General features: G+C 48.4%; 1 protein-coding gene across 1 annotated transcript; it reads right to left on the reverse strand.

Moving 5' to 3' along the window:
* Window positions 1–4,576: 4,576 nt before the first annotated feature.
* On the reverse strand, window positions 4,577–19,767 carry LOC147647399 (uncharacterized). The gene is made up of 8 exons (XM_086872028.1): window positions 19,764–19,767; window positions 19,086–19,182; window positions 13,859–13,990; window positions 12,981–13,023; window positions 11,675–11,786; window positions 10,050–10,139; window positions 8,595–8,629; window positions 4,577–5,920 (listed from the first exon to the last, which is right to left on the reverse strand). Exons 1-8 carry the CDS (start codon window positions 19,765–19,767, stop codon window positions 5,864–5,866), a joined length of 570 nt encoding a protein of 189 aa, XP_086728154.1. The 3' UTR covers window positions 4,577–5,863.
* Between the last annotated feature and the right edge of the window lie 1,473 nt (window positions 19,768–21,240).

The raw sequence follows: 21,240 nt of genomic DNA on the forward strand, positions 1-21,240 counted from the left end.
GGGGTGGGTCAGGGGAGGTTCTGCACCTGCTCAGGTGGTGAAGGAACCTTCCCAAAGGTCACCAAAGCCAGCCCAAGGTGGGTTCTGCACCTGCTCAGGTGATCTAGAAGATCCCAAGGTGGGTTCTTCACCTCTCCAGGTGGTCCAGAACCTTCCCAAAGGTCACCAAACCCAGCCCAAGGTGGGTTCTGCACCTGTCCAGGTGATCCAGAACCTTCCCAAAGGTCACCAAACCCAGCCCAAGGTGGGTTCTGCACCTGTCCAGGTGATCTAGAACCTTCCCAAAGGTCACCAAACCCAGCCCAAGGTGGGTTCTGCACCTGTCCAGGTGATCTAGAACCTTCCCAAAGGTCACCAATCCCAGCCCAAGGTGGGTTCTGCACCTGTCCAGGTGATCCAGAACCTTCCCAAGGTGGGTTCTGCACCTGTCCAGGTGATCTAGAACCTTCCCAAAGGTCACCAAACCCAGCCAGGGATTGGTCAAGGTGGGTTCTTCACCTGCTCAGGTGATCTAGAAGATCCCAAGGTGGGTTCTGCACCTGTCCAGGTGATCTAGAACTTCCCAAGGTGGGTTCTGCACCTGTCCAGGTGATCCAGAACCTTCCCAAGGTGGGTTCTGCACCTGTCCAGGTGATCCAGAACTCCCCAAAGGTCACCAAACCCAGCCAGGGATTGGTCAAGGTGGGTTCTTCACCTGTCCAGGTGATCTAGAACCTTTCCAAAGGTCACCAAAGCCAGCCCAAGGTGGGTTCTGCACCTGTCCAGGTGATCTAGAAGATCCCAAGGTGGGTTCTGCACCTGTCCAGGTGATCCAGAAGATCCCAAGGTGGGTTCTTCACCTCTCCAGGTGATCTAGAACTTCCCAAAGGTCACCAAACCCAGCCCAAGGTGGGTTCTGCACCTGTCCAGGTGATCTAGAACCTTCCCAAAGGTCACCAAACCCAGCCCAAGGGAGGTTCTGCACCTCTCCAGGTGATCTAGAACCTTCCCAAGGTGGGTTCTGCACCTGTCCAGGTGATCTAGAACTTCCCAAAGGCCACCAAAGCCAGCCCAAGGTGGGTTCTGCACCTGTCCAGGTGATCTAGAAGATCCCAAGGTGGGTTCTGCACCTGCTCAGGTGGTCCAGAACCTTCCCAAAGGTCACCAAACCCAGCCAGGGATTGGTCAGGGGGGGTTCTGCACCTGTCCAGGTGATCTAGAACCTTCCCAAAGGTCACCAAACCCAGCCCAAGGTGGGTTCTGCACCTCTCCAGGTGATCTAGAACCTTCCCAAAGGTCACCAAACCCAGCCCAAGGTGGGTTCTGCACCTGTCCAGGTGATCCAGAAGATCCCAAAGGTCACCAAAGCCAGCCCAAGGTGGGTTCTGCACCTGTCCAGGTGATCTAGAACCTTCCCAAGGTGGGTTCTGCACCTGTCCAGGTGATCTAGAACCTTCCCAAGGTGGGTTCTTCACCTCTCCAGGTGATCTAGAACCTTCCCAAAGGTCACCAAACCCAGCCAGGGATTGGTCAGGGGGGGTTCTGCACCTGTCCAGGTGATCCAGAACCTTCCCAAAGGTCACCAAACCCAGCCCAAGGTGGGTTCTGCACCTGTCCAGGTGATCTAGAAGACCCCAAGGTGGGTTCTGCACCTCTCCAGGTGGTCCAGAACCTTCCCAAAGGCCACCAAACCCAGCCCAAGGTGGGTTCTGCACCTGTCCAGGTGATCCAGAACTCCCCAAAGGTCACCAATCCCAGCCCAAGGTGGGTTCTGCACCTCTCCAGGTGATCTAGAACCTTCCCAAGGTGGGTTCTGCACCTGTTCATGTGATCCAGAAGATCCCAAAGGTCACCAAACCCAGCCAGGGATTGGTCAAGGGAGGTTCTGCACCTGTCCAGGTGATCCAGAACTTCCCAAAGGCCACCAAACCCAGCCCAAGGTGGGTTCTGCACCTGTCCAGGTGATCCAGAACTTCCCAAAGGCCACCAAACCCAGCCCAAGGTGGGTTCTGCACCTGTCCAGGTGGTCCAGAACTTCCCAAGGTGGGTTCTGCACCTGTCCAGGTGATCTAGAACCTTCCCAAAGGTCACCAAACCCAGCCAGGGATTGGTCAAGGTGGGTTCTGCACCTGCTCAGGTGATCCAGAACCTTCCCAAGGTGGGTTCTGCACCTGTCCAGGTGATCTAGAACCTTCCCAAGGTGGGTTCTGCACCTGCTCAGGTGATCCAGAACCTTCCCAAGGTGGGTTCTGCACCTGTCCAGGTGATCTAGAACCTTCCCAAGGTGGGTTCTGCACCTGTCCAGGTGATCTAGAACTTCCCAAAGGCCACCAAAGCCAGCCCAAGGTGGGTTCTGCACCTGTCCAGGTGATCTAGAAGATCCCAAGGTGGGTTCTTCACCTCTCCAGGTGATCTAGAACCTTCCCAAAGGTCACCAAACCCAACCAGAGATTGGTCAGGGGGGGTTCTGCACCTCTCCAGGTAATCCAAGACCTTCTCCAACCTTATTTTTGGGGTCCCCACCCCATTTTTGGGGTCTCCAGCCCCATTTTGGGGGTCCCCACCCTTCTGTGTCCCTCCCCTCCCCCCCTCGAAGTGGAATTTCCTCATCCTCCCCTCCCCCACCCCCGATGGCGCAAGAATTTGGGAGAGGAACTTGGGGGGGGGGGGAGGGGAGGGGCAGCTCCACCCTCGCTCTGTGGGGTGGGGCACCCAAAAATGGGGTGGAGACCCCCAAAAATGGGGTGGAGATCCCAAAAAAATGGACCTGAGACCCCCAAAAATGGACCTGAGACCCCCAAAAATGGGGTGGAGACCCCCAAAAATGGGGTGGAGACCCCCAAAAATGGACCTGAGACCCCCAAAAATGGACCTGAGACCCCCAAAAAATGGTCCTGAGACCCCCAAAAATGGGGTGGAGATCCCAAAAATGGAGCCAAGAACCCCAAAATGGGCCTGGAAAACCCCAAAATGGGGTTGGAGACCCCCAAAAATGGACCTGAGACCCCCAAAAATGGACCTGAGACCCCCAAAAATGGGGTGGAGACCTCAAAAATGCGCCTGAAAACCCCAAAAAAACCCCAAAAACCAAGCTGGAGACCTCCAAAAATGAGGCTGAGACACCCAAAAATGAACCTGGGACCCCCCAAAATTGAGCTGGAGACCCCTCCCCAAATCGGGCTGGGCTGGGAGGGGTCCCCAAAACCCCCCAGGGAGAAGAAACCCCCCCAAAAACCAACGGGACCCCCCCAAAAAATGGGAATTAAGAAGCCAAAAATGGGAATGAAGAGGCCAAAAACGACTCAAAAAAACCCCAAAATTTGGGTTGAAACCCCCCAAAAATGAGGTCGGGACCCCCCAAAATTGGGTTGGATGGGGAGGGGTCCCCAAGACCCCCCGGGGACCCCCAAAATTCGCCCCTCCCCCCCTTACCTGGAGCGGCCGCCGCGGTTTTGGAGGAAGCGGAGAAGGGGAAATGACCCCGGGGGGGGGAAGGAAACCCCAAAAAAGGGGGGGGGGAGGGGCCTGGGGGGGCGGGGAACCCCAAAATTTGGGTGGGGGGGGTGGGGATACCCCCACCTGAAAATTTGGGGCAAAAAACCCCAAGTTTGGGGTTTTTTTGGGGGTAAAAAACGTCAAAATTTGGGATTTTTTAAGAGGGAAAACCCTCAAAATTTGGGGTAAAAATCCCTCAAAATTCGGGGTTTTTTTGGGGTAAAAAGCTCAAAATTTGGGTTTTTTTTAAGAGGGGAAAACCTTAAAATTTGGGTTTTTTTTAGAGGAAAAAACCTCAAAATTTGGGGTAAAAAAACCCTCAAAATTCGGGTTTTTTTTGGGTAAAAAGCTCAAAATTTGGGGTTTTTTTAAGAGGGAAAAACCCCCAAAATTTGGGGTAAAAATCCCTCAAAATTCGGGTTTTTTTGGGGGTAAAAAGCTCAAAATTTGGGTTTTTTTAAGAGGGGAAAACCTCAAAATTTGGGTTTTTTTAGAGGGAAAAAGCTCAAAATTTGGGGTAAAAAACCCCAAGTTTGGGTTTTTTTTGGGGTAAAAAACCCTCAAAATTTGGGTTTTTTTGGGGGTAAAAAGCTCAAAATTTGGTTTTTTTTTTAGAGGAAAAAACCTCAAAATTTGGGGTAAAAACCCCTCAAAATTCGGGTTTTTTTAGAGGGAGAAACCTCAAAATTTGGGGGTTTTTTAGAGGAAAAAAACCTCAAAATTTGAGGGTTTTTTTTGGAGTAAAACCTCAAAATTCGGGGTTTTTTTTGGGTAAAAACCCTCAAAATTTGGCTTTTTTTAGAGGGAAAAACCTCAAAATTTGGAGGAAAAAACCTCAAAATTTGGGGTAAAAAACCCTCAAAATTTGGATTTTTTTAGAGGAAAAAATCCTCAGAATTTGGGGTAAAAAACCCCTCAAAATTCGGGTTTTTTTAGGGTAAAAAACCTCAAAATTCGGATTTTTTTAGAGGAAAAACTCCTCAAAATTTGGGGTAAAAAACTCAAAATTTGGGGTTTTTTTTTTGTGTAAAAACCTCAAAATTTTGGGGATTTTGGGGGTGAAAGGGGGAGGGGGAGACCCCAAAAATTAAAGACGAATCCGGAAGATTTTTCTGGAATTTTTATTTGGAAAAGACAAAATTGGGGAGGGGGAGACCCCAAAATCCCCTCGGGGGGGGATGGGGAGACCCCCAGGGGGGTTTTGGGGTCCCGGTCACACCTGGGGGGGTCTCGGGTGGGATTTTGGGGGTCCCCAGGTGGATTTTAGGGGTCCCCAGGTGAATTTTGGGGGGATTTTGGGGGTCCCCAGGTGGATTTGGGGGTCCTCAGGTGAATTTTGGGGGTCCCCAGGTGGATTTTGGGGGGATTTTGGGGGTCCCCAGGTGAATTTTGAGGGTCCCCAGGTGGATTTGGGGGTCCCCAGGTGAATTTTGGGGGTCCCCAGGTGAATTTGAGGGTCCTCAGATGGATTTTGGGGGGCTTTGGGGGTCCCCAGATGGATTTTGGGGGTCCCCAGGTGAATTTTGGGGGATTTTTGGGGTCCCACCCGGTCCTGGTCACACCTGGGGGGGTCTCAGGTGGGATTTTGGGGTCCCCAGGTGAATTTTGGGGGGATTTTGGGGGTCCTCAGATGGATTTTAGGGGTCCCCAGGTGGATTTTAGGGGTCCCCAGATGGATTTTGGGGGTCCCCAGGTGGATTTGGGGGTCCCCAGGTGAATTTTGGGGGGATTTTGGGGGTCCTCAGATGGATTTTAGGGGTCCCCAGGTGGATTTTAGGGGTCCCCAGATGGATTTTGGGGGTCCCCAGGTGGATTTGGGGGTCCCCAGGTGAATTTTGGGGGATTTTTGGGGTCCCACCCGGTCCTGGTCACACCTGGGGGGGTCTCAGGTGGGATTTGGGGTCCCCCAGGTGAATTTTTGGGGTCCCCCAGGTGATTTTTGGGGTCCCCCAGGTGATTTTTGGGGTCCCTCAGGTGATTTTTGGGGTCCCCCAGGTGGATTTTGGGGTCCCTCAGGTGGATTTTGGGGTCCCTCAGGTGATTTTTGGGGTCCCCCAGGTGGATTTTGGGGTCCCTCAGGTGATTTTTGGGGTCCCCCAGGTGATTTTAGGGGTCCCCCAGGTGGATTTTGGGGTCCCTCAGGTGATTTTTGGGGTCCCTCAGGTGATTTTTGGGGTCCCTCAGGTGGGATTTGGGGTCCCCCAGGTGGGACTTGGGGTCCCCAGGTGGATTTTGGGGTCCCCCAGGTGATTTTTGGGGTCCCCCAGGTGGATTTTGGGGTCCCTCAGGTGGGATTTGGGGTCCCTCAGGTGATTTTTGGGGTCCCTCAGGTGATTTTTGGGGTCCCCCAGGTGGATTTTGAGGGTTCCCAGGTGATTTTTGGGGTCCCTCAGGTGGGATTTGGGGTCCCGCCCCCGTCACACCTGGGGGGGGTCGCTGGCTCCTCCTGTGGGGGGAGAGAGAGAGAAAAAAGGGGCTGGAGACCCCCCAAAAAATCCCCAAAATCCTTCAGGTGAGTCTGGGGCCCCCCAGGTGCCCCCCCAGGTGAATTTGGGGTCCCCCAGATAAATTTTGGGGTCCCCCAGGTGGGTTTGGGGTCCCTCAGGTGAGTTATGGGGGTCCCCCAGGTGAATTTTGAGGTCCCCCAGGTGAATTTGGGGTCCCCCAGGTGGATTTGGGGTCCCCCAGGTGCCCCCCCAGGTGAGTTTTGGGGTCCCCCAGGTGGGTTTGGGGTCCCTCAGGTGATTTTTGGGGTCCCCCAGGTGAGTCTGGGACCCCCCAAGACCCCCAAACCACAGCCAGGGTGGGTCGGGGGCGGGATGAGTTTAATGCAGGTGAGCTCCAGGTGAGTCCAGGTGAGCTCAGGTGAGTCCAGATGTGCCCAGGTGAGTCCAGATGTGCCCCAGGTGAGCTCAGGTGAGTCAGTGCAGCAGCGACAGCCCCGAAAATCCCCCAGAGACCCCAAAAATCCCCTCCCAGAGCCAAAAAGCAGCTCCCAGGTGAGTCCAGGTGAGTCCAGATGTGCCCCAGATGTGCCCCAGGTGAGCTCAGGTGAGTCAGTGCAGCAGCGACAGCCCCGAAAATCCCCCAGAGACCCCAAAAAGACCCAAAAAAGCAGCACCCAGAGCCAAAATGCAGCGCTCAGGTGAGTCCAGATGTGCCCAGGTGAGCTCAGGTGAGTCAGTGCAGCAGCGACAGCCCCAAAAATCCCCCAGAGACCCCAAAAAACCCCAAAAAGACCCAAAAAAGCAGCACCCAGAGCCAAAAAGCAGCGCCCAGGTGAGTCCAGGTGAGCTCCAGGTGAGTCCAGATGTGCCCCAGATGTGCCCAGGTGAGCTCAGGTGAGTCAGTCCAGCAGCGACAGCCCCGAAAATCCCTCAGAGACCCCAAAAAACCCCAAAAGTTCCCCCCAAAGCCCCTCCCAGAGCCAAAAAGCAGCGCCCAGGTGAGTCCAGATGTGCCCAGGTGTGTCCAGATGTGCCCAGGTGAGCTCAGGTGAGTCAGTGCAGCAGCTCCAGGCAGCGACAGCCCCGAAAATCCCCCAGAGACCCCAAAAAAACCCCAAAAAGACCCAAAAAAGCAGCACCCAGAGCCAAAAAGCAGCGCCCAGGTGAGTCCAGATGTGCCCAGGTGAGTCCAGATGTGCCCAGGTGAGCTCAGGTGAGTCAGTGCAGCAGCGACAGCCCCGAAAATCCCCCAGAGACCCCAAAAAACCCCAAAAAGACCCAAAATAGCAGCACCCAGAGCCAAAAATCAGCGCCCAGGTGAGTCCAGGTGAGCTCAGGTGAGTCCAGATGTGCCCCAGATGTGCCCAGGTGAGCTCAGGTGAGTCAGTGCAGCAGCGACAGCCCCGAAAATCCCTCAGAGACCCCAAAAAACCCCGAAAGTTCCCCCCAAAGCCCCTCCCAGAGCCAAAAAGCAGCGCCCAGGTGAGTCCAGGTGAGCTCCAAGTGAGTCCAGATGTGCCCCAGATGTGCCCAGGTGTGCCCAGGTGAGCTCAGGTGAGTCAGTCCAGCAGCTCCAGGCAGCAACAGCCCCGAAAATCCCCCAGAGACCCCAAAAAGACCCCAAAAGACCCCAAAAGTTCCCCCCAAAGCCCCTCCCAGAGCCAAAAAGCAGCGCCCAGGTGAGTCCAGGTGAGCTCCAGATGTGCCCAGATGTGCCCCAGATGTGCCCAGGTGAGCTCAGGTGAGTCAGTGCAGCAGCTGGGGGTCCCGGGGGGGGTTTTGGGGGTCCTGGGGGGGTTTTTGGGGGTCCTGGGGAGATTTTGAGGGATTTTGGGGGTCCCGGGGCTGTTTTTTGGGGGGATTTTTTTTGATTTTTGGGGGATTTTTAGGGAATTTTGGGGGTTTTTGGGGGTCCTGGGGGGGTTTTGGGGGGTCCTGGGGAGATTTTGAGGGATTTTTGGGGGTCCCAGGGCTGTTTTGGGGGGATTTTTAATTTAATTTTTTGGGATTTTGGGATTTTGTTGTGAATTTTGGGGAATTTTTGGGATTTTTTGGGAATTCTGGGGATTTTTTGGGGGGATTTTTTTGAATTTTGGGATTTTTTGGGGGGGAATTTTTGGGGATTTTGTGGGGATTTTTTGGGGGATTTTGGGGCTGGTTTTGGGGGGGATTTGGGGGATTTTTTTTGAATTTTGGGACTCTTTTTTTAATTTTGTGAACTTTTGGGATTTTGGGGAGTTTTTGGAAATTTTTTTGGGAATTTTTTGGGGGAATTTTTGGGGTTTGGGGGGGATTTTTGGGGCTCCTGGGGCTGTTTTGGGGGGGGGATTTTTTTGGAATTTTGGGACTCTTTTTTTAATTTTGTGAATTTTGGGGATTTTTGGGAATTTTGGGGGAATTTTTTTGGGGAATTTTTGGGGATTTTTGGGGCTCCTGGGGCTGTTTTTGGGGGGGGATTTTGGGGGATTTTTTGGGGATTTTTGGGGATTTTTTTTTTTAATTTTGTGAATTTTTGTGAATTTTTGGGGAGAATTTTTTTGGGAATTTTTGGGGATTTTTGGGAATTTTTAGGAATTTTTGTGAATTTTTGGGGGAATTTTTTGGGGGGAATTTTTGGGGTTTTTGGGGCGTTTGGGCTCAGGGTGGGGGAGGGGAGCTCTTACGGAAACGAACCCTCTGGAAATCCGAGATCTCCACCCCCGGCGCTGCTGGGAACGGCACCAGTATGGACCAGTTTGAACCAGTTTGAACCAGTTTGAACCAGTTCGAACCAGTATAAACCGGTTCAAACCAGTTTGAACCAGTATAAACCCGTTTGAACCAGAATAAACGGGTTTAAACCAGTTTAAACCAGTTTAGAAACCAGTTTGAACCAGTTTAAACCAGTTTAAACCAGTTTAGAAACCAGTTTGAACCCATATAAACCAGTTTGAACCAGTTTGAACCAGTTTAAACCGGTTTAAACCACTGTGCACCGGTACAGACCAGTATAAACCAGTTTAAACCAGTTTAAACCAGTGTGTACCAGTACAGACCAGTATAAACCAGTTAAAACCCATACAAACCAGTTTAAACCAGTTTAGAAACCAGTTTGAACCACTTTAAACCAGTTTGAACCGGTTTAAACCACTGTGCACCGGTACAGACCAGTATAAACCAGTTAAAACCCATATAAACCAGTTTAAACCAGTTTAAACCAGTTTAGAAACCAGTTTAAACCAGTTTAAACCGGTTTAAACCACTGTGCACCGGTACAGACCAGTATAAACCAGTTAAAACCCATATAAACCAGTTTAAACCAGTTTAAACCAGTTTAGAAACCAGTTTAAACCGGTTTAAACCAGTTTAAACCAGTTTAAACCAGTTTAGAAACCAGTTTGAACCAGTTTAAACCAGTTTAAACCAGTATAAACCAGTAACAACCCCCCCCCAACGACCCCCTCCGGTGCCTCCCAGTACAGACCAGTAACCACCAGTGACCCCCAGCAGCCCCCAACCCCCTCCCAGTTCCTCCCAGTTCATCCCAGTTCATCCCAGTAACCCCAAAATCCCTCCCAGTTCATCCCAGTCCCTCCCAGTTCATCCCAGTAACCCCAAAATCCCCTCCCAGTCCCTCCCAGTTTGTCCCAGTCCCTCCCAGTCCCCCCAAAATCCCCTCCCAGTCCCTCCCAGTCCCTCCCAGTCCATCCCAGTAACCCAAAACCCCCTCCCAGCTCGTCCCAGTAACCCCAAAATCTCTCCCAGTCCCTCCCAGTTCATCCCAGTCCCTCCCAGTAACCCCAAAATCCCTCCCAGTTCATCCCAGTCCCTCCCAGTTCATCCCAGTAACCCCAAATCCCCTCCCAGTCCCCCCAAAATCCCCTCCCAGTCCCCCCAAAATCCCCTCCCAGTCCATCCCAGTCCCTCCCAGTTCCCTCCCAGTGCCCCCCAGTCCCCCCCAGTCCCCCCAAAATCCCCTCCCAGTCCCCTCCCAGTCCCTCCCAGTCCCTCCCAGTGCCCCCCAGTCCCTCCCAGTCCCTCCCAGTCCCTCCCAGTCCCTCCCAGTGCCCCCCAGTCCCTCCCAGTCCCTCCCAGTCCCCTCCCAGTTCCCTCCCAGTGCCCCCCAGTCCCTCCCAGTTCCCCCAGTACCGTCGGGGGGGGTCCCGCTGGGCTCCGGGGGGGGGAGGGGCGGCTCCGGGACCCCCCCCTCAGGCGGGGGAGGGGCGGGGGGGGGCGGTCCTGGGGGAGAGACTGGGATGAACTGGGAGCACTGGTTTGAACTGGGAGCACTGGGGGAGGGACTGGGATGAACTGGTTTGAACTGGGAGCACTGGGGGAGGGACTGGGATGAACTGGTTTGAACTGGGGGGGTCCCGGGGGGTCCCTGGGGGTCACTGGGGGTTACTGGTTTGAACTGGGGGGGTCCCTGGGGGTTACTGGTTTGAACTGGTTTGAACTGGTTTGAACTGGGGGGGTCCCTGGGGGTTACTGGTTTGAACTGGTTTGAACTGGTTTGAACTGGTTTGAACTGGTTTGAACTGGGGGGGTCCCTGGGGGTCCCTGGGGGTTACTGGTTCGAACTGGTTTGAACTGGTTTGAACTGGGACGCACTGGGGGGGTCCCGGGGGGTTACTGGTTTGAACTGGTTTGAACTGGGGGGGTCCCGGGGGGTTACTGGTTCGAACTGGTTTGAACTGGTTTGAACTGGTTTGAACTGGGGGGGTCCCTGGGGGTTACTGGTTTGAACTGGTTTGAACTGGTTTGAACTGGGGGGGTCCTGGGGGTTACTGGTTTGAACTGGTTTGAACTGGGACGCACTGGGGGGGTCCCAGGGGGTTACTGGGAGTTACTGGTTTGAACTGGTTTGAACTGGTTTGAACTGGTTTGAACTGGTTTGAACTGGGACGCACTGGGGGCGCGACTGGGATGAACTGGTTTGAACTGGGGGGGTCCTGGGGGGTCCCTGGGGGTTACTGGTTCGAACTGGTTTGAACTGGTTTGAACTGGGGGGGTCCCTGGGGGTTACTGGGGGTTACTGGTTTGAACTGGTTTGAACTGGGACGCACTGGGGGGGTCCCTGGGGGGTCCCTGGGGGTTACTGGTTTGAACTGGTTTGAACTGGGACGCACTGGGGGGGTCCCGGGGGGTTACTGGTTTGAACTGGTTTGAACTGGTTTGAACTGGGACGCACTGGGGGGGTCCCGGGGGGTTACTGGGAGTTACTGGTTTGAACTGGGGGGGGTCCCTGGGGGTAACTGGTTTGAACTGGTTTGAACTGGTTTGAACTGGGGGGGTCCTGGGGGGTTACTGGTTTGAACTGGGACGCACTGGGGGGGTCCCGGGGGGTTCCTGGGGGTTATTGGTTTGAACTGGTTTGAACTGGTTTGAACTGGGACGCACTGGGGGGGTCCCTGGGGGTTACTGGTTTGAACTGGTTTGAACTGGGACGCATTGGGGGGGTCCCGGGGGGTAACTGGTTTGAACTGGTTTGAACTGGGACGCACTGGGGGGGTCCCTGGGGGTTACTGGGATGAACTGGTTTGAACTGGGACGCACTGGGGGGGTCCCTGGGGGTTACTGGTTTGAACTGGTTTGAACTGGGACGCACCGGGGGGGTCCCTGGGGGTTACTGGTTTGAACTGGTTTGAACTGGGACGCACTGGGGGGGTCCCGGGGGGTCCCTGGGGGTTACTGGTTTGAACTGGTTTGAACTGGGACGCACTGGGGGGGTCCCTGGGGGTTACTGATTTGAACTGGTTTGAACTGGGACGCACTGGGGGGGTCCCCGGGCTCCTCTTCCTCCTCCTCGCTCACGTCCTCCCATTGATCCGAATCCCCCGGGGACCCCGGAGCCCCCGGAGCCGCTTCCGGAACCTTCCCCGGAACCTGCGGGGGAGGGGAGGGCACGAAATTCCTGAGGGGAGAATTCCCAAAAAATCCCAAAAAAAACCCCGGGAAAATTCCCCCAAAAAATCCCAGAGAATTCCCAAAAAATCCGGGAGAATTCCCCAAAAATCCCAGAGAATTCCCCAAAAAAACCCCGGGAAAATTCCCAAAAAATCCCAGAGAATTCCCAAAAAACCCTGGGAGAATTCCCAAAAAAATCCCAGAGAATTCCCCAAAAAACCCCCGGAAAATTCCCCCAAAAATTCCCAAGAGAATTCCCAAAAAACCCCGGGAAAATTCCCAAAAAAACACCCGGGAAAATTCCCCAAAAAATTCCCAAGAGAATTCCCAAAAAACCCGGGAAAAATCCCAAAAAAAACCCCGGGAAAATTCCCAGAGAATTCCCAAAAAAAACCCGGGAAAAATGCCAAAAAAACCCCGGGAAAATTCCCAGAGAATTCCCAAAAAACCCCAGAGGATTCCCCAAAAAATCCCAGAGAATTCCCAAAAAAAAACCCGGGAAAAATCCCAAAAAAACCCAAAAAATTGCCCAAAAAACCCCGGGAAAATTCCCAAAAAATCCCGGGAAAATTCCCCCCAAAAATCCCAGAGAATTCCCAAAAAACCCTGGGAGAATTCCCAAAAAAACCCCGGGAAAAATCCCAAAAAAACCCCGGGAAAATTCCCAGAGAATTCCCAAAAAAAAACCCGGGAAAAATCCCAAAAAAAACCCGGGAAAATTGCCCAAAAAAACCCCGGGAGAATTCCCAAAAAAACCCGGGAGAATTCCCAGAAAACCCCGGGAAAATTGCCCAAAAAACCCGGGAGAATTCCCAAAAAATTCCCGGGAAAATTCCCAAAAAAATTCCCAGGAGAATTCCCAAAAAATCCCAGAGAATTCCCAAAAAAACCCCAGAAAAATTCCCCAAAAATCCTGAGAAAATTCCACCAAAATTCCCACAGAATTCCCAAAAATCCTCCCCAAAAACTCCGAGAAAATCCCAAAATTCCCACAAAAAAATCCCCAAAATTCCAAAAAATTCCCCAAAAATTCCCCAAAATTCCCCAAAAATCCCAAAATTCCCCAAAAAATCCCCAAAATTCCCCAAAAAATCCCCAAAATTCCCCAAAAAATCCCCAAAATGCCCCAAAATTCCCCAAAAATTCCCAAAATTCCAGGAATTCCGGGCTCACCTCGGGGCTCTCCGGCTGCGGCTCCCAGCGATCGTCGTGGAAACTGGGAATGAAATCCATGGAAAAAAAATCGGGAATCTCTCCCAGGACCCCCCCAAAATTCCCAAAAAAATTCCCAAAATTCCCAAAAATCCCAAAAATCCTTCCCAGGACCCCAAAATTCCCAAAATTTTCCTTAAAAATCCCCCCCAGATTCCCAAAAATTCCTCCCAGGACCCCAAAATTCCCAAAATTTCCCCCAAATTCTTCCCCAGGACCCCCCCAACATCCCCAAAATTCCCAGAATTTTCCCCAAATTCTTCCCCAGGACCCCCAAAATTCCCAAAATTTTCCCAAAATTCCCCCCCAGGACCCCAAAATTCCCAAAATTTTCCCAAAATTCCCTCCCAGGACCCCCCAAAATTCCTCAAAATTAAAAAAAAAAAAATCCCAAAAATTCCCCAAAAAATTCCCCCAAAATTCCCAAAATTCAAAAAAAATTCCCCAAAAATTCCCCAAAAAATTCCCCAAAAAATTTCCCAAAATTCCAAAAAAAATTCCCAAAAAATTCCCGGAAATTCCCCCCAAAATTCCCAAAAATTCCCCAAAAAATTCCCCAAAAATTCCCCAAAATTCCCCCCAAAATTCCCAAAATTCCCCAAAAAATTCCCGGAAATTCCCCAATGCCGTCCCCGCCCCTCCCCCTCACCTGTAGGCCCCTCCCCCTCACCTGTAGGCCCCTCCCCCTCACCTGTAGGCCCCTCCCCCTCACCTGTAGGCCCCTCCCCCTCACCTGTAGGCCCCTCCCCCTCACCTGTAGGCCCCTCCCCCTCACCTGTAGGCCCCTCCCCCTCACCTGTAGGCCCCTCCCCCTCACCTGTAGGCCCCTCCCCCCTCACCTGTAGGCCCCTCCCCCCCCGGCGCGGCCCCTCCTGCGGCGCTGGGGGTGGGGGAGGGGCCGGAGCTGCCCCCGGGGGGGGGCGGGGGGAGCCCCTCCCCCCCCCTCCGGATCCTCCGGGAGCCCCGAAAACCTGAGGGGGGGGAGGGGCAGAGGTGGGACCCCCAAAAAATCCCCAAATTCAGCCCGAAATTCCCAAATTCAGCCCGAAATTCCCAAATTCAGCCCAAAATTCCCAAATTTCAGCCCAAAATCCACCCCAAAATCCCGAAATTCAGCCCAAAATTCAGCCCAAAATCCCCAAATTCAGCCCAAAATTCCCAAAATCCAACCCAAAAATCCCAAATTTAGCCCAAAATCCATCCCAAAAATCCCCAAATTCAGCCCAAAATCCATCCCAAAATCCCCAAATTCAGCCCAAAATCCCGAAATTTATCCCAAAATCCACCCCAAAATCCTCAAATTCAGCCCAAAATTCCAAATTTCAGCCCAAAATCCATCCCAGGACCCCCAAAACCCCCAAATTCAGCCCAAAATCCCCAAAATCCAACCCAAAAATCCCAAATTTATCCCAAAATCCAACCCAAAATCCCGAAATTCAGCCCAAAATCCCCAAATTCAGCCCAAAATTCCCAAATTTCAGCCCAAAATCCCCCCAAAATCCCCAAATTCCGCCCAAAATTCCAAATTTCAGCCCAAAATCCCCCCAAAATCCATCCCAGGACCCCAAAAATCCCCAAATTCAGCCCAAAATTCCCAAAATCCAACCCAAAAATCCCAAATTTATCCCCAAATCCACCCCAAAATCCCAAAATTCAGCCCAAAATCCACCCCAAAATCCCGAAATTCAGCCCAAAATCCCAAATTTAGCCCAAAATCCACCCCAAAATACCAAAATTCAGCCCAAAATCCCAAAATCCATCCCCAAAATCCATCCCAGGATCCCAAATTTAATCCCAAAATTGATCTGGGAACCCCAAAATTCCCAAATCCATCCCCAAATCCATTTTTCCTCCAAAATTCCGAGGTTTTTTTTCCCAAAATCCCATTTTTATCCCAAAAAATCCCATTTTTTCCCTAAAAAATCCCATTTTTATCCCTCAAAATCCCATTTTTATCCTAAAAATTCCATTTTTCCCCCTAAAAATCTCATTTTTTCCCAAAAAATCCCATTTTTAACTCTAAAATCCCATTTTTTCCTCTAAAATCCCATTTTTTCCCCAAAATTTTTCCCAAAATCCCATTTTTTTCCCCCAAATCTAATTTTTCCCCCAAAAAAATCCCATTTTTCCCCCTAAAAACCCCATTTTTCCCTCTAAAAATCCCATTTTTTTTCCTAAAAATCCCATTTTTTCTCCTAAAAACCCCATTTTTTCTCCTAAAAACCCCATTTTTTTCCCAAAAACTCAATTTTTTTTCCCAAAACCCCGGAATTTTTCCCCAAATCCCATTTTCCCTCCCAAAATTCCCATTTTTCCCTCTAAAAATCCCATTTTTTTTCCTAAAAATCCCATTTTTTCTCAATTTTTTTCCCCAAAAATCCCATTTTTATCCCAAAAAATCCCATTTTTATCCCAAAAATCCCATTTTTATCTCAAAAATCCCATTTTTCCCTCTAAAAATCCCATTTTTCCCTCTAAAAATCCCATTTTTTTCCCTAAAAATCACATTTTTTTTCCTAAAAATCCCATTTTTTCTCCTAAAAACACCATTTTTTTTCCCAAAACCCCGGCATTTTTCCCCAAATCCCATTTTCCCCCCCAAAATCAAATTTTTATCTCCAAAAATCCAATTTTTCCCTCTAAAAATCTCATTTTTCCCTCTAAAAATCCCATTTTTCCCTAAAAAACCCCATTTTTTCCCTAAAAAATTCAATTTTTTTCCCCAAAAATCCCATTTTTTTTTCCAAAACCCCGGGATTTTTCCCCAAATCCCATTTTCCCCCAAAAAAATCTCATTTTTCCCTCTAAAAATCCCATTTTCCCCCCAAAAAATCCCATTTTTCCCTCTAAAAATCCCATTTTTTCTCCTAAAAATCCCATTTTTTTTCCCAAAACTCCAGGATTTTTCCCCAAATCCCATTTCCCCCCCAAAATCAAATTTTTATCTCCAAAAATCCAATTTTTCCCTCTAAAAATCCCATTTTTCCCTCTAAAAATCCCATTTTTTTCCCCAAAAATCCCATTTTTTTTCCCACAACCCCGGGATTTTTCCCCAAATCCCATTTTCCCCCCCAAAATCCCATTTTTCCCTCTAAAAATCCCATTTTTCCCTCTAAAAATCCCATTTTTCCCTCTAAAAACCCCATTTTTTTCCCCAAAAATCCCATTTTTTTTCCCAAAACCCCGGGATTTTTCCCCAAATCCCATTTTCCCCCAAAAAAATCTCATTTTTCCCTCTAAAAATCCCATTTTTCCCTCTAAAAATCCCATTTTTCCCTAAAAAACCCCATTTTTTCCCTAAAAAATCCCATTTTTTTCCCCAAAAATCCCATTTTTTTTCCCAAAACCCTGGGATTTTTCCCCAAATCCCATTTTCCCCCCCAAAATCCCATTTTTCCCCCTAAAAATCTCATTTTTCCCCCTAAAAATCCCATTTTTCCCTCTAAAAATCCCATTTTTTTTCCTAAAAACCCCATTTTTTCTCCTAAAAACCCCATTTTTTTTCCCAAAAATTCAATTTTTTTCCCAAAATCCCGTTTTTTCCCCCCAAACGCACAGGGCCGGTGGTTTCTGGGCGTCCCACTCCCTCCTCCAGCTGTCGCTGGGGTGCCGGTGCCGCTGCAGGCGCTCGCGCTCCGTCCGCTCCCGTTCCCCTTCCCAAACCCCCCAAAATCCCCGCAATTCCCCCAAATCCAGCCCCAAAATCCCAACTTTGCCCCAATTTCCCCTTTCTCCGCCCAAAATCCTGGGGGTTTTTTCCTTAAAATCCCAGTTTTATCCCAAAAAATCCCATTTTTTATGCCAAAAAATCCCATTTTTTATCCTAAAAAATCCCATTTTTATCCCGAAAAATCCCATTTTTCCCTCTAAAAATCCCATTTTTTCCCCAAATTTTTTCCATAAAAAATCCCGTTTTTTCCCAAAAAAATCCCATTTTTTCCCCAAATTTTTTCCATAAAAATCCCATTTTTTCCCCAAAAAATCCCATTTTTTCCCCAAATTTTTTCCATAAAAATCCCATTTTTTCCCCAAAAAATCCCATTTTTTCCCCAAATTTTTTCCATAAAAATCCCATTTTTTCCCCAAATTTTTTCCATAAAAATCCCATTTTTTCCCCAAAAAATCCCATTTTTTCCCCCAAATTTTTTCCATAAAAATCCCATTTTTTCCCCCAAAAAAATCCCATTTTTCCCTCTAAAAATCCCATTTTCCCCCCAAAAAATCCCATTTTTCCCTCTAAAAATCCCATTTTTTCCTCTAAAAACCCCATTTTTTTCCCCAAAAATCCCATTTTCCCCCCAAAAAATCCCATTTTCCCCCTAAAAAATCCCATTTTTTCCCTAAAAAATTCAATTTTTTTTCCCAAAAACCCCATTTTTTTTCCCAAAAATCACATTTTTTTTCCCAAAATCCCCATTTTTGCCCCCAAACGCCCAGGGCCGGTGGTTTCTGGGCGTCCCACTCCCTCCTCCAGCTGCCGCTGGGGTGCCGGTGCCGCTGCAGGCGCTCGCGCTCCGTCCGCTCCCGTTCCCCTTCCCAAACCCCCCAAAATCCCCGCAATTCCCCCAAATCCAGCCCCAAAATCCCAACTTTGCCCCAATTTCCCCTTTCTCCGCCCAAAATCCTGGGGGTTTTTTCCTTAAAATCCCATTTTTATCCCAAAAAATCCCATTTTTTATGCTAAAAAATCCCATTTTTTATCCTAAAAAATCCCATTTTTATCCCGAAAAATCCCATTTTTTCCCCAAATTTTTTCCATAAAAATCCCATTTTTTCCCCAAAAAATCCCATTTTTTCCCCCAAATTTTTTCCATAAAAATCCCATTTTTTCCCCCAAAAAAATCCCATTTTTCCCTCTAAAAATCCCATTTTCCCCCCAAAAAATCCCATTTTTCCCTCTAAAAATCCCATTTTTTCTCCTAAAATTCCCATTTTTTTCCCAAAAATCCCATTTTTTTTCCCAAAACTCCAGGATTTTTCCCCAAATCCCATTTTCCCCCCCAAAATCAAATTTTTATCTCCAAAAATCCAATTTTTCCCTCTAAAAATCCCATTTTTCCCTCTAAAAATCCCATTTTTTTCCCCAAAAATTCAATTTTTTTTCCTAAAAATCCCATTTTTTTTCCAAAATTCCCATTTTTTTCCCGTTTTTTTTCCCAAAACCCTGGGAATTCCCCCCAAACGCACACGGCCGGTGGTTTCTGGGCGTCCCACTCCCTCCTCCAGCTGCCGCTGGGGTGCCGGTGCCGCTGCAGGCGCTCGCGCTCCGTCCGCTCCCGTTCCCCTTCCCAAACCCCCCAAAATCCCCGCAATTCCCCCAAATCCAGCCCCAAAATCCCAACTTTGCCCCAATTTCCCCTTTCTCCGCCCAAAATCCTGGGGGTTTTTTCCTTAAAATCCCATTTTTATCCCAAAAAATCCCATTTTTATCCTAAAAAATCCCAGTTTTAATCCCAAAAAATCCCAGTTTTATCCCAAAAAATCCCATTTTTCCCTCTAAAAATCCCATTTTTTCCCCAAATTTTTTCCATAAAAATCCCGTTTTTTCCCCAAATTTTTTCCATAAAAATCCCATTTTTTCCCCAAATTTTTTCCATAAAAATCCCATTTTTTCCCCAAAAAATCCCATTTTTTCCCCCAAATTTTTTCCATAAAAATCCCATTTTTTCCCCAAAAAATCCCATTTTTTCCCCCAAATTTTTCCCAAAATCCCATTTTTTTCTCCCAAATCTCATTTTTCCCCCCCAAAATTCCCATTTTTCCCCTAAAAAATCCCATTTTTCCCTCTAAAAATCCCATTTTTCCCCCTAAAAATCCCATTTTTCCCTCTAAAAATCCCATTTTTTTTCCTAAAAATCCCATTTTTTTTCCTAAAAATCCCATTTTTTTCCCAAAACCCATTTTCCCCAAAAAAAATCTCATTTTTCCCCCTAAAAATCCCATTTTCCCCCCAAAAAATCCCATTTTTTTCCATAAAAATCCCATTTTTTCTCCTAAAAATCCCATTTTTTCTCCTAAAATTCCCGGTTTTTTTCCCAAAATCCGGTTTTTTCCCCCCAAACGCACAGGGCCGGTGGTTTCTGGGCGTCCCACTCCCTCCTCCAGCTGCCGCTGGGGTGCCGGTGCCGCTGCAGGCGCTCGCGCTCCGTCCGCTCCCGTTCCCCTTCCCAAACCCCCCAAAATCCCCGCAATTCCCCCAAATCCAGCCCCAAAATCCCAACTTTGCCCCAATTTCCCCTTTCTCCGCCCAAAATCCTGGGGGTTTTTTCCTTAAAAATTTTTATCCCAAAAAATCCCATTTTTTATGCCAAAAAATCCCATTTTTTATCCTAAAAAATCCCATTTTTATCCCGAAAAATCCCATTTTTCCCTCTAAAAATCCCATTTTTTCCCCAAATTTTTTCCATAAAAATCCCGTTTTTCCCCAAAAAATCCCATTTTTTCCCCCAAATTTTTTCCATAAAAATCCCATTTTTTCCCAAAAAAAATCCCATTTTTTCCCCCAAATTTTTTCCATAAAAATCCCATTTTTTCCCCAAATTTTTTCCATAAAAATCCCATTTTTTCCCCAAAAAAATCCCATTTTTTCCCCAAAATTTTTCCCAAAATCCCATTTTTTTCTCCCAAATCTCATTTTTCCCCCTAAAAATCCCATTTTTCCCTCTAAAAATCCCATTTTTTTTCCCAAATTCCCATTTTTTTCCCGTTTTTTTTCCCAAAATCCCGTTTTTTCCCCCCAAACGCACATGGCCGGTGGTTTCTGGGCGTCCCACTCCCTCCTCCAGCTGCCGCTGGGGTGCCGGTGCCGCTGCAGGCGCTCGCGCTCCGTCCGCTCCCGTTCCCCTTCCCAAACCCCCCAAAATCCCCGCAATTCCCCCAAATCCAGCCCCAAAATCCCAACTTTGCCCCAATTTCCCCTTTCTCCGCCCAAAATCCTGGGGGTTTTTTCCTTAAAAATTTTTATCCCAAAAAATCCCATTTTTTATGCCAAAAAATCCCATTTTTTATCCTAAAAAATCCCATTTTTATCCCGAAAAATCCCATTTTTCCCTCTAAAAATCCCATTTTTTCCCCAAATTTTTTCCATAAAAATCCCGTTTTTCCCCAAAAAATCCCATTTTTTCCCCCAAATTTTTTCCATAAAAATCCCATTTTTTCCCAAAAAAAATCCCATTTTTTCCCCCAAATTTTTTCCATAAAAATCCCATTTTTTCCCCAAATTTTTTCCATAAAAATCCCATTTTTTCCCCAAAAAAATCCCATTTTTTCCCCAAAATTTTTCCCAAAATCCCATTTTTTTCTCCCAAATCTCATTTTTCCCCCTAAAAATCCCATTTTTCCCTCTAAAAATCCCATTTTTTTTCCCAAATTCCCATTTTTTTCCCGTTTTTTTTCCCAAAATCCCGTTTTTTCCCCCCAAACGCACATGGCCGGTGGTTTCTGGGCGTCCCACTCCCTCCTCCAGCTGCCGCTGGGGTGCCGGTGCCGCTGCAGGCGCTCGCGCTCCGTCCGCTCCCGTTCCCCTTCCCAAACCCCCCAAAATCCCCGCAATTCCCCCAAATCCAGCCCCAAAATCCCAACTTTGCCCCAATTTCCCCTTTCTCCGCCCAAAATCCTGGGGGTTTTTTCCTTAAAATCCCAGTTTTATCCCAAAAAATCCCATTTTTTATCCCAAAAAATCCCATTTTTATCCTAAAAAATCCCATTTTTATCCCGAAAAATCCCATTTTTCCCTCTAAAAATCCCATTTTTTCCCCAAATTTTTTCCATAAAAATCCCGTTTTTTCCCCAAAAAAATCCCATTTTTTCCCCAAATTTTTTCCATAAAAATCCCATTTTTTCCCCAAAAAATCCCATTTTTTCCCCAAATTTTTTCCATAAAAATCCCATTTTTTCCCCAAATTTTTTCCATAAAAATCCCATTTTTTCCCCAAAAAATCCCATTTTTTCCCCCAAATTTTTTCCATAAAAATCCCATTTTTTCCCCAAAAAAATCCCATTTTTTCCCCAAAATTTTTCCCAAAATCCCATTTTTTTCTCCCAAATCTCATTTTTCCCCCTAAAAATCCCATTTTTCCCCTAAAAAATCCCATTTTTCCCTCTAAAAATCCTATTTTCCCCCCAAAAAATCCCATTTTTTCTCCTAAAAACCCCATTTTTTTCCCCAAAAATCCCATTTTTTTTCCCAAAACCCCGGGATTTTTCCCCAAATCCCATTCCC

This window comes from Cyanistes caeruleus, chromosome 38 (assembly GCF_971803275.1).
Source record: "Cyanistes caeruleus chromosome 38, bCyaCae1.hap1.1, whole genome shotgun sequence".
NCBI classification, from domain to species: Eukaryota; Metazoa; Chordata; class Aves; order Passeriformes; family Paridae; genus Cyanistes; species Cyanistes caeruleus.

What these genes read in the sequence shown, in the direction of transcription:
- LOC147647399 (XM_086872028.1), bottom strand. An exon ending in CGCAGCCGGAGAGCCCCGAG is followed by an intron (nt 11,787 to 12,980) that starts GTGAGCCCGGAA and finishes CCTCCCCCGCAG; the next exon opens with GTTCCGGGGAAGGTTCCGGA. An exon ending in CAGCGGGACCCCCCCCGACG is followed by an intron (nt 8,630 to 10,049) that starts GTACTGGGGGAA and finishes TGCCGTTCCCAG; the next exon opens with CAGCGCCGGGGGTGGAGATC.